Here is a 12,564-nt window from a genome sequence, read left to right as displayed (position 1 = left end):
AACTCGACTGCAGTACCCTCCTCCAAGCTACCATCGTCTCTCAGTTAAATTCTTGCAACAAACTCCTAACAGGTCCCAGGTTCTTTTACATTCTTCTTTCAAGACAGCAGCCGAGATATGATTCTTTAAAATACAAGTCAGATCGTTCTATTCTTGTGCTCAAAACCTTTCAATGTTATTAAAAATATATATATATCTCATAATAAATGCCAAAGTTCTTGCAATGGTCTACAGAAGCCCCTATATTATCTGGCCCCTTGTTATCTCTCTGACCTCATCTCCTCCTACAGTCTCCTTCAGTCACTGCTCCAGCTACACTGGCCTCCTTGCTATTCTACCAACACATCTAGTAGACTCCTGCCCTGGGATATTTGCACTCCTTTTCCTCTCTCCCTAGAACATTCTGGATAGCCATGGCTCTATTCCTCACCTACTTTACATCTTTGAGGTCATCTGTGTGCACTTTAAAATTGCAACTTCCACTTCCTCCACCTGCCTCCCTAATTCTCTTTATTTTTCTTTTTTTTTTAAAAATGTATTTATTTTGTTTTTGGCTGCATTGGGTCTTCGTTGCTGCGTGCACGCTTTCTCTAGTTGTGGCAAGCGGGGGCTACTCTTCGCTGCGGTGTGTGGGCTTCTCACTGTGGTGGTTTCTCTTGTTGCAGAGCACGGGCTCTAGGCTTCAGTAGTTGTGGCACTCAGGCTCAGTAGTTGTGGCTCACAGGTTCTAGAGCGCAGGCTCAGTAGTTGTGGCACATGGGCTTGGTTTCTCTGCAGCATGTGGGATCTTCCAGGACCAGGGCTTGAACCTGTGTCCCCTGCATTGGCAGGTGGATTCTTAACCACTGCACCACCAGGGAAGACCCCTAATTCTCTTTTTTTGCTTCATTATTTTTTTCTATAGTATTTACTACCACTCCACATAGTGAATATTTTATTGTGTATATATTTACCATCCGTCTCCTCAGATCAGAATGTAATCTCCATGAGGACAGGAATTTTTGTCTGGTTTATTTACTGCTATATCCCCAGCACCTAGAACAATGCTGGGGACATAAAAGCTACTCAAATATTTTTAAATATTGAATGATTTGAATGCATATGTCTCCTAATTAGAGAGTTTCATGTTTATAGGGTTTACTGATATTTTGAAATTTATATCTAGTATTTTATTACATACTTTTTAGTTGTTCTATTTTTCCCTCATTTTCCTTGTGCTTGATGGACTGAGGTTTCTTCTCTTTTCTTCATTCTGTTTTTCTTTTTTATTTATTTGGAAAGTTTACATGCTGTGTCTATCTTTTGACAGTTACCTTAGTAAAGTTAAAATTATAATTACAGTATAACACAGGAAAGGGCACAAATCATAAGAGTATAGATCAGTGAATTTTCCCAATGTGTGCATGAGGATCAGCTATGGTAACAGATTTTTTTCCCTTTACCCAGCACCAGGGGCAAAATGGGCAAATTTCCTTCTGCTCCCTGGGGTTTGTCTTATTAATTCTTCTTTTCTTTTAATGGAAGGAAGTAATTCTTCTTATTTTTTTCAAAAGAGGCCCATTTGTATAGAGGGAGTATAGAAAGACACTCAATTGTATTTTTTTTCCTCAAAACTTTCCTCTCTGTTTTCACACCCACTTTCCTTGACTAAACATTTTGTGCTTCTCATCACAAGAGAGTAGGGAACTATTGCAGAGAACTATTAAATGGGTTTAGCACAAACTCCCTTTGTACTTTAGCAGTATGTACAGATTACTTAGAAGAATCTTCTTCAGGCTGTTTTCAACATAGTGTAATTCCCAAATCTATAGTGACTCTTCATGGACAGTACTTAATTGCTTGAAAATGGTTTTCAGCCCCATATTTAGGCCTCTCCTTTAACTCTTTTATTCACTTCAGCTTGTTTTCCCCCCTTCCACTTTTTTCTACACTCCAAATTAGTCTATCCACTTCTAATCTTAAGGTGTGGTTTTAGATTCAACACTACCTCTGTGCTTTTCATGTGTCATTTATCTCATTAGAAATGTCTTTTTTTATTTGTCCCATTTCTTTATTTTTTCTAAATTTTATTGTGTTAATAACACTTGAGGTCTACTTTTATAATAAATTTATAAGTACACCATATAGTACTGTTAAGAATAGGCACATTCCTATTAATTCTGTGTGGACATAATTCTTTGAGGTCTCTGTTATAAACTCACTTTGGGCAAGCCCTGGGTTATAGCTCCTGTCCTCTGTACACCATGCAGTCAAAACCAGAGCTCAAGGGATTCAGAGCTCAGTGAAAACCCTCAGGGCCAGTGTAGCTTTGGCACTCATTCATTGCCCAGGGTTCCTGGTTACTGCAGGTATGTGGATGCTTCCTTTTAAATCAGTTCTGTTATACTTTTATGAATTTTCCAAAAAAAATTATTCTTTGCTTGTTTTAGTCAGGAGAATCATTCAGATGATCAAATCTACCATTCTCTCTCACTGAAGTTTGATTTATTCTTTCATTCCTCCCTTTAACAAAGTTTTGTTGGGTATATCCACTGTGCCAGGTTGCAGAGATACAGAGAAATATATCAAATGGTCTCTGATCCCATGGTGCTCACTGTGTACTGTGGGAAACAAACATGTACACCATGAATTATAATGTAAGGCATACTGTAATTTTTTTTTAAAAAAAAGGAAATAAAGAGAACTGACAGTTATGTAGCGATGAACCACGTACTTTATATGCATTGACAAAGAGCCCTGGGAAATAAATAGTACTACCCCCATGTGTATATAAAAGTAAGTAAATTTCCCAAGGATGTAGGATTAATGCATAGTAATTCTGGGTCCCAGAAATGCTTGACTCTGAAACCTAATATGGAAAAGTGGTCATTTGGTTGCTGTTAAGAGTGAGCGATTATGGTCTCTGGAGAGTGGGAAAGAGGAGGATGGAGGTAAGGAAGGCCTCAGAAGAAGTGACTTCTGAGATAGATCTTGAAAGATGACTAGGACATCAGCAGGTAAAGAATGGGCATAAAACCATCTCAGACAGAGGAAAGAGGTCAAGCAAAGTTATAGGGGCACTAAAGCACATGACATAGTCAGTTAACTTAGAATAAAGAGTATATTGGGAAGGAGGTGGGTGGCAGGGATGCAGCCATCTAGCCTGGAGGGACACTTTATAGGGCCTGAGTCCATCTTATGATTGCAATGTATTCTCATCACTCTGATTATAACACATTATGAAATGTTTGCCATGGCTTATTGGGCTGGAGTAGACATCTGTTTTGCCTACCCAGTGTCTACTGTTTTTTCATGATAACAGCTTTCTAATTTTCCTTGGGAAATCCTTCAGTCTGAAATGATACCGTTTGGGTAGAACTAATTCTACCTTCAGCTCGAGATGTGAATTTATGACACTGGCTGGGTCAGTCAGACCATCCTATCCCACATTCACGATAACTGGACAGGGGTTGGCATGTGACACAATCAAGCCAACAAGACTCAAATCTGGGCCCTTTTCTTGAAACTGTTGAGAGGATAACCACTTCTAGTTTTCTTCTGGGGCTCCTAAGAGGACAGAGAGTGCGTAAGCCTGTCACTGCTAGATGCCATCTTGCCTCCACAAGGGTACAGTCTGCTTGAAAATGGAGACAAGAGGGAGGAGAGCAAAGCCAGAAGTAGAAAAAGTAATACTGAGTCCTTGTGATACTGTTTGTATCCCTGGGTCCAGCCATGCCCAAACCTTCTGCTAGGTGAGCCTCCTTTTCTTCTTTTGCTTAACACACTATGATTTGATTACTTGCCATCAAGAGTCTGGACTCACATGAAAGTAAAATGCGACTTGAATAAAGTCAAAGAATAATGTCATACTATGTCATCAGTGTCTACAAAGAACAATAGGAGCTGGTACATATAAGAAGAAATCAGCAACATTTGCTGAGCACCTATTGTGTAACATATGTCAGATTTGGTCCTCACCAAACCCCAGTCTGATCTATATTATGATCCCCCCTTTTTTATGATCCCTTTTTATAAATGAGGAAACTGAGGAATATGAAGGAATATAGAGTTACTATGTAACATAGCTAATAAGTATGAGAGCCTAGGTTTGAACGCAGGCCTTCTACTTCTAAATCCAGTGATTGTTCACTCTTGCACAGCTGCCTCACTCAGGCAAGTGACTTTGTGTATAATAGATGCTCAGTAAATATTTATAAAAGAAATTAAAATTTTGGTCCCACACAGCTTTAAAATAATTCAATAATGGTGAAGAGAACCAGGAAGAAACACAACTCACAGTGGCCATCGGAGTGTCTGGCCAGCTTGGGGTCCTTGGGGCAGTCCTCTGTCTGGATGATGTCAATCTCAGCGTCCTGCTTCCCGGCCAGTGTGCTCCTCCTACCCCTGTGGACTTTCACCATCTGCGTTTTTCCAGGTGTGTCTTCATAGGCACCCACCTAAACACATGCAACAGGGACAGTCTGGCGGGGCTTTGGTTTATCTGTTGGCTTTTTGCTTACTCATGCTGTTCTGTATTCATTCATTCCTCCCAGGTAGCCACTGTTTATTCCTTTATTTAACAGAGTCTTATCTCTCTAAGTTTCACAGGAGCACATATAATGTCTTTTGTTGCCCTCTGAACAGCCAGTGAATGCCTGGCACAGAGGCAGGCCCATAGGACACAGTCAGGATATAATGGAGCTCTGACCGCAGCATAGGCTCTTGATATATTTTATCTCACTTACTCTGCATGACACCCCATTCAAAAACTATCACGATTCCTCTTGATAAAGAATTTAGAAAGGTTAAATAACTGACTTCTGGTCTCATAGCTAGTCATCTGCCCAGGCAGGACTGGACCCCAGAGTCCTGTGCTCTTGCCTACCAAAAGATACTGTGTTCCTTTTGCCTGACATTTCATCTTCCCACCCTCCATTCTTCCGTTTCCCCCCGCTTCTTTCCACACTTCCTCCCTCCAGCATCTGTCACGCACTTACTGAAGGAAATAACATGCTAAGCCCTGGAGAAAGAGAGAGATGCGATGGGCATAGTGGCTTCCACGCTGGTCATGGAGCAATACATGCAAACAATTAAGGTATATTGCGGTGAATATCATCTACAGCAGGATTGCTCACTGAGGTGGAAAGAGGAGGGGCAGGTCAGTTCTTGTGGCTAGGAGACAGGGTGGGGAAGACTTCAGAAGCAGGTTTTATGAAACTATTTTAAAATTTAAGTAAGAGACTGGTTGAAGGGATAAGGAATACCTGGTAGATAAATCAACACAGGCAAAGGGACAGAAGTGTTAGTGTCCTCATAGGGTGGGACAGAGGCTATTGATGAAGGAACAGTGAAGGGGACAGAGGAGGAAAGACTGGAGGCGAGGCTGAAAATGTCAGCTAGAATGGAGCTGAGTTATGAAGGGTCTTGCACATGAGGCAAAAAGTGTGGACTTTATCTCCTAGTCTTAGGGAGCTAGGCAGGGGAGAAACCTGACCAGATTTGCATTTCAGAAAGATCTGGATAGATTGGCAGGAAGAGACGCTGGAGGCAGAGGCGAATTGGGGCACTTCTGGCCATCCAAGTATTTCATAATTACGAGATGACGATGGGAGAGGAGATTACTGTCCTTTCGACTACAAGTGGACACAGGGTTCACTGTGACAATCTGAAAGTATTTGCAAAAAGGTAAAATAATGAATAGATACAAGGCATGGAATTTCCTGAGTTCTTGGCGGGATCTGGGCAAATGAAGAGGAAAAGAAGAGGAGGGGCATTCTTTTAAGTCACACAGCCAAGAATGAAATTTTTAAATGGGGAAAAATGACAGCAAAGTAATGATATCCTTCCACAAATGACACAAATATGGTGTTTCACGCAAATATAGTGACCACCGACCTTCAGCAGAGCCCCTACTGCAGCAGTGCATGGATTCTCTGAGGGCTGTCCTGGGGAATGGTTCCTACAGAGTCAGTTTGAATCACAGTGGATCGTATTCCTACTGATGTAACATCTACACTTGAGCCCAAAGAGCACTGCCCAAGCTAGACTACCCACCACATTTACCTAACACATTCCAAATAACTTAACAATTTCCCAAACTCAAATCCACTCCATGAAAGTAGGACTGTGCCCCTTTGGTGGTAACCTGACCCCATCTCTGGCTCTTGGCCAGCACTTGGTCAGCACTGAAAAAGGGCACATCCCTGCTTTTGCCCTTTCATGGTCAGTATCCCTTTTTCTTTCTTTTTATTTTTTTGGATGTGGACCATTTTTAAAATCTTTATTGAATGTGTTACAATATTGCTTCTGTTATGTTTTATGTTTTGGTTTTATGGCTGCGAGGCATGTGGAATCTTAGCTCCCCAACCAAGGATTGAACCCGCACCCCCTGCATTGGAAGGTGAAGTCTTAACCACTGGACCGCCAGGGAAGTCCCTCATGGCCAGTGTCTTTAATCATGTTCCTCTGCTGCCTTTCTCATATGGTCCTGATGACCCCCTTCCTGATCTCTGGCCTCATTACCCATTATGGCCTTGCTCCTGCCCTCTGTCCTTGACACACCATGCTGCCGCACTGGCTCTGGTCCCTGTCTTTTGTTATTAATGACTTACTTCTTTGAATTATGCCGTTTTGTGACCCTCTGTAAACACCCAACCTGGTCCAGCCCAGCCTCTGGGCCTACACCCCAGTTCAGGCCCACATCACCACCAAGGTGCTTGATTGACCCAAGCCCTGGGTGGAACTGGAACAATTTGGTAGGTTGAGGTAGGCACATCTCAAACAGGCATCTCGAATGTTTTGAGCCCTGGTAGTAGCCCCAGTGGTATCTATTGTTTAAGCCTCTGGTTTTGAAGGGGATAGTGTCCATTGGATAAGGATACACACATATACAGTGTTTACTATTAACAAACAATGTTAATTAACCCATTAATTTATTAACAACAATATGTTTCATTTTAATGGTAGCTTGTGGCTTACAAAACACCTTCATCTACATTATTTCATTTCATTTTCCCATCACAAATGAGGTAGAATCAGGATGGGAGTGGGGATGGTATAATCAGGTGTGGATTATTTATTCTCACTTTACACATGAGACGCCTGAGCTCAGAGACTAACTCCCTGTTCTCAGCAGGGCCTCAGAGCACAGAACTTAAGGAGCCCTCCCTCCAGGTTCTGCAAGAGCAGGGTGGGCACCTGAGTGACTGTCTCTTTGTATTTTGCCCTCTGGGTACCTTGTAGAACTCATACCCATCTCAGCCCTGCTTATGAGGCCTGCTTCCTGGCTAATAAGTCCAAGGCTAGTTCAGTGTTAGTGTCCTGTCGATTTCTTTGATAAAACACCCAACACCCAGTGCATCTTCGGACTGTCTCTCTGGAGAGTTACATGGCTCAGCCTCTAAAAAGTCACCCCATGAACTGATCCTATTACATGGCTGACGTGGACTATTTGGTCTGGAACCCTAGAACACAGATACCTTGGAAACATAGTCTGAACATAGATCCTTTCCTGTTTTTCGTGGTTCCAATTTGCACGGCTCTTTTTCCTTCATTTTTTTATCTTCGTCTTCATGTTTCAGGCTGAAATGTGAAGAGATACCAGGGAAAAAGTGAAGGCGAGAGTATTTTGATGATAGCGTGCCCCTAACCCTTTTTTTTTTTAAAGATGAGGGGACCAGAATCAAGTCAAACATAGAACATTTCCCTGAGTTTCTGCCTGCACCAATCAATGCCAGAGTGAATTCCTGCTTAAAATCTCTTAATAACTTCCATTGCCTGATGGATAAGATATGAGCCCCCACCTTTCTTTCCAACCCCGTCTCCGTCTGCACCTTCTATCCACGTTTATTCTAGTCTACACTCTCCTAATTCCCCAATCCTTCCATCCCATCTTGAGCAACTCTCCCTTCGTATTTGCTATTTCCCTTGTCAGTCATGCCTTCCACACCTTACACTGCTGAGAAACACAGTACCCTTTCCAACCTGTCTAAATCAGCTTACCTCTGAGAAGCTTTGCTTGATCCTCCCAAGCAGCCGTACCCTTTAATCTGTTCCCCTAACACGCTGTCCCTCTATCTTGTATTAAACTGTAGTGTCTATGGATCTGTTTCCAGTTCCTCCACTTTCCCTTGTCAACTAACTAAAAACCAGAGCTCTGTTATTTATCTGTATCCCCAGCACTAATGCTGTGTAACCTGTGGTAGCAAAGTGATCCCCAGCCAGTATTCCTTCATAAGAGGCATGACTGCCATGCACCAGTAATATGGACACCAGCCACAGTGGAAGAGCAGAGGAGGGCGTCGAGGTGGAGAGTTTAGTGAAAAAGCTGGAAGCCGGGACAGAACACTGAGGAGCAACAGCCTCCATGTGAGAACTTCTGTTTCTGGCATCAGAGTGAAGTAGACAGTCCTACAACCACATTCACATGGAAAGCAGAGACAGAAGAGCCCTCAAAGAAAACCAGAGGGCTTCCCTGGTGGCGCAGTGGTTGAGAGTCTGCCTGCCGATGCAGGAGACACGGGTTCGTGCCCCAGGCCGGGAAGATCCCACATGCCGCAGAGCGGCTGGGCCCATGAGCCATGGCCGCTGAGCCTGCGCATCCGGAGCCTGTGCTCCGCAACAGGAGAGGCCACAGCAGTGAGAAGCCCGCGTACCGCAAAAAAAAAAAAAAAAAAGAAAACCAGAAGAGGTGGTCGTGAAGGAAGGAGAAACACCAGGAGAGAGTGCTGTTCCCAAAGACAACGGGAAGAATTTTAAGGAGTTTCACTCATCCATTCATCCAATGACTGATGACTCTTATCCACCATTAAGGACACTAGTTCTAGAACATATATTAGAACAGGGGCTTTGTAGGCAGGGCTGGGTTCCAGCCCCCACTCTGTCTCTTTCCAAAAGCCTAAGATGAACTTTTCTAAAAATCAAATTTTTCCAGAATGGAGATTATATATATATATATATATATAAAACTGTCAAATTACATTTAATATTGTGACTCCTAGGAATGCTAGGGGAGAGGAGTACATTACTTCTGCTTTAAAACTCTTCCGTGGTTTCCACCGACCTATAGGATAAGGTCTAAATCCGTGCCATCAAGACAGTGGCCACTGTCCACATGTGGCTATTGAACACTTGAAATGTGTCTGGTCCAAACTGAGCCGTGAGCGGGGCTTCCCTAGTAGTGCAGTGGTTAAGAATCTGCCTGCCAATGCAGGGGACACGGGTTTGAACCCTGCTCTGGGAAGATCCCACATGCTGCGGAGCAACTCAGCCTGTGGGCCACAACTACCAAGCCTGAGCTCTAGAGCCCACGAGCCACAACTACCGAAGCATGCGCGCCTAGATCCCGTGCTCCGCAACAAGAGAAGCCACCGCAACGAGAAGCTCACGCACTGCAACAAAGAGTAGCCCCCGCTCAACGCAACTAGAAAAAGCCCGTGCGCAGCAACGAAGACCCAACGCAGCCAAAAATAAATATATTGGAAAAAAAAATTGAGCTGTAAGTATAAAACATATCTGGATCCTGAAGACTTGGTATGAAAAAAAGGATCTAAAATATTTCATTAGTAACTTTTGTGTTGATTACATGTTGAGATGATAATGTTTGGGATCTATCAGGATAAATAAAATACATTATTAAAATTCATTTCACTTTTTTTTTGCTTTTTAAAGATGGCTACTAGAAAAAAATTAAGTGACATATGTGGTTTGCATTACATTTCTATTGGACAAGGTTGCTCTGAATTTAATTAGGGAGCCCAGGCCCTCCTGGATCCAGCTCTGCATATGACCCCGGCCTCATTCCTGCTGTTCCCACACCACACTTTGTGCTCAAGCGTCACCCAGCTCTTCGTGGATCCCTGTACTGGCCTCACGGTTCAACATTACGTCTTTGTTCCCACTTGTCCTTTGCCTGGGGCATGCCTTCTGCCATTTTCACCTGGCCAGTTCCCACATGTTTTCATGATTCAGCTCAGTTGTCACTCTTGAAGGAAGCATGCCTGGTGCCTCACCTCTGTGTTTTCACAACTGCCTTAGCAGTGATTATATGATATTATAATTTCCTACTTACGTGGCCATCTTCCCTCCAAGGGACCCCCTCATCCCAACCACTCTGGTCTCCACTCTCATCTTGCACTAAGCATTAGAGATATATTCTATTCATTTTTGAACTTCAGAGTCTAGCAGTGTCTGAACAGAGAAAAAGCTCAATAAATATTGAACTAAATAGGTAATCATCTGACACATGCCTCCTATGAGCCCAGCACCATGCCAGGTGCTACAAGGTAATTGCAGGGGTCATGAATTTAGGGTCAGGCAAGAACCCAAGGAGAGAGATGAAGCAGGGTTTTCCCCCATGATTCAGCTCGTGTGTTTTTAGCCTCAGCCAGGAAATGTTGATACTTGCTCCTCCAGAGCTCATGGACCATGTTTATTTTAATGCATTAAAAAGATGCAGACATAGAGAAAGGACTTGAGGTCACAGGGAGGGGGAAGGGGAGGCTGGGATGAAGTGAGAGAGTAGCATGGACATATATACACTACCAAATGTAAATCAGATAGCTAGTGGGAAGCAGCTGCATAGCACAGGGAGATCAGCTCAGTGCTTTGTGACCACCTAGAGGGGTGGGATAGGGAGAGTGGGAGGGAGATGCAAGAGGGAGGGGATATGGGGATATAGGTAGATATATAGCTGATTCACTTTGTTATACAGCAGAAACTAACACAACATTGTAAAGTAATTATACTCCAATAAAGATGCTAAAGCAAAATTTAAAAAAAAAAAACCTCCAGGGAGAGAGAGAGAGAGAGAGCCGGACTCTGAAGAGTCAGGTGAAAGCACTGTTATGTGCCGAGGCCCTGATCTGGACCAAGAATGAGAAAAATGGGCCCTGCCCACAAGGAGCACACAGACAAGAAGGGGAGGGGAGAGTGAGGATGAACTGGAATCTTAGCAAACAAACGATATACGTGACATTAGTGCAAACGTGTGTGTGCCTTACAGCAGTACTGCAGGGAAGGGACTGATTACTTCTCTCTGAGGAGGGGAATTAGGAAGGCTTCTTACAGGAGGGGACATTTGATGGTTAGCAGAAGTCTGCCAGATCATTAAGTTGGGGTGAATGAATTAAATGAGCAAAGGCAAAGAGGCCTGAAACAGCATGGTGCATTTTGGAAACTGCAAATTCTTTGGGATTCATGTGATTGTTATATGCCTGTTTGACTGTGTCTCTCCCGCTGGGGAACCCCTGAGGGTAGTGGCTAGGTCTCTGTCTCTGTTCCAGCCCTAGTGGTTAGCAGATGGCCAGCACGCTGGGGACTCAGCAAGCCCCTGCTGAGTGAGTGCAGTGTGATGGAACGAGATGAACCTGAAAGGCCAGGCAGGACCTCCGAGCACCGTTTCTGCACCAGGCACCTTGAAAGGTGCTAGGGGTGTTGAACCAGGTCAGGCACTGGAAACAGCTGGCCCATTAAGGAAAACCCATGCAGTGCAGAGTGTCAGCAGCTGATTCATGCTTTTCCTTTGGACGATAAAACTCACCTGAGTCCTTGATGGAGAAAACTCTTCCAAGGCTGAAAGTAAAGAGGAAAACGGTCATTTTCAGAAACCTACCCAAGTCAAACCCCAACCAGGCCTCTGTTGTTTGGTTACAGATCATTAGAGACCTGACCGGCCAGTGAGGTCTCAGTACAGAGCAAAGGTAGACACTGACAACAGAACATTCCATGAACTGCTGCCAGTGTAACTGAAGATCAATCGAAAAGAAAACAGGCGTTTCTGAAGATACGGCGCATGCCAGCGGGAACGTGTAATTTGACTTAGCAAAATAAACTGTTCTCTGCACACCTTTCCAGGAATGCATCTGTAGAATAAAGAACTTTTAAATCTTATGAGCAAACAGGAATGTGCGATATTTGAGCAATGTTCCAGTGGGCAAAATTGGTACAGGCAAGTGTGCAAGCCATGCTGGGAATTCCCCGTTCCTGATCACGTACCTCCTGATCAAAATTCAGCTCTCACGTAATCTAGACTTGGTGCCATTAAAACTATGTCCCGGGCTTCCCTGATGGTGCAGTGGTTGGGAGTCCGCCTGCCAATGCAGGGGACGCGGGTTCGTGCCCTGGTCCGGGACGATCCCACATGCCGTGGAGCGGCTGGGCCCGTGGGCCATGGCCGCTGGGCCTGCGCGTCCGGAGCCTGTGCTCCGCAATGGGAGAGACCACAACAGTGAGAGGCCTGCATACCGCAAAAAAAAAAAAAAAAAAAACTATGTCCCAATGACCATAACATAGCTCCTCATTTAGTCAGTTGTCACATATCTGACGCCATTCCCTATCTGGATTCTAGCCAAGAACCTGAAGAGAACAGAAAATATCTAAGCATCTAAAATGCTGCCACAAAGTCCAGACCCAAGAGCTCATATACCCTCCTTTGAGGACAGCCTCACAGCTTTCATTCAGGGATGACTGGCTCTCATTTTCCATATAATCCTAGCAGATTGGATGACAGCACTGGTAGAAAGACAAGTCAGACAGACCTTGCTTTGTATCTTTGCTATATTATTTATAGGTTATTTAACCTCTCTG

The 12,564-nt window shown here is 43.9% G+C and overlaps 1 protein-coding gene across 1 annotated transcript in view; it reads right to left on the bottom strand.

The window, feature by feature from the left end:
* FYB2 (FYN binding protein 2) overlaps positions 1-12,564 on the bottom strand; it is a 133,853-nt gene that overhangs the window by 36,857 nt on the left and 84,432 nt on the right. Inside the window, exons 7-9 of the mRNA XM_033435411.2 lie at positions 11,519-11,550; positions 7,458-7,560; positions 4,277-4,436 (exon numbers count right to left, since the gene is read on the bottom strand). Of these exons, the coding sequence (XP_033291302.1) occupies positions 4,277-4,436; positions 7,458-7,560; positions 11,519-11,550 (295 nt within the window). The remainder of the gene's footprint in view (positions 1-4,276; positions 4,437-7,457; positions 7,561-11,518; positions 11,551-12,564) is intronic.

The sequence above is a fragment of the Orcinus orca genome, chromosome 1 (assembly GCF_937001465.1).
Source record: "Orcinus orca chromosome 1, mOrcOrc1.1, whole genome shotgun sequence".
In the NCBI taxonomy this organism is placed as follows: domain Eukaryota; kingdom Metazoa; phylum Chordata; class Mammalia; order Artiodactyla; family Delphinidae; genus Orcinus; species Orcinus orca.
Note: the sequence above shows the minus strand (reverse complement) of the source record. Positions and strands in the feature narration are given on the sequence as shown.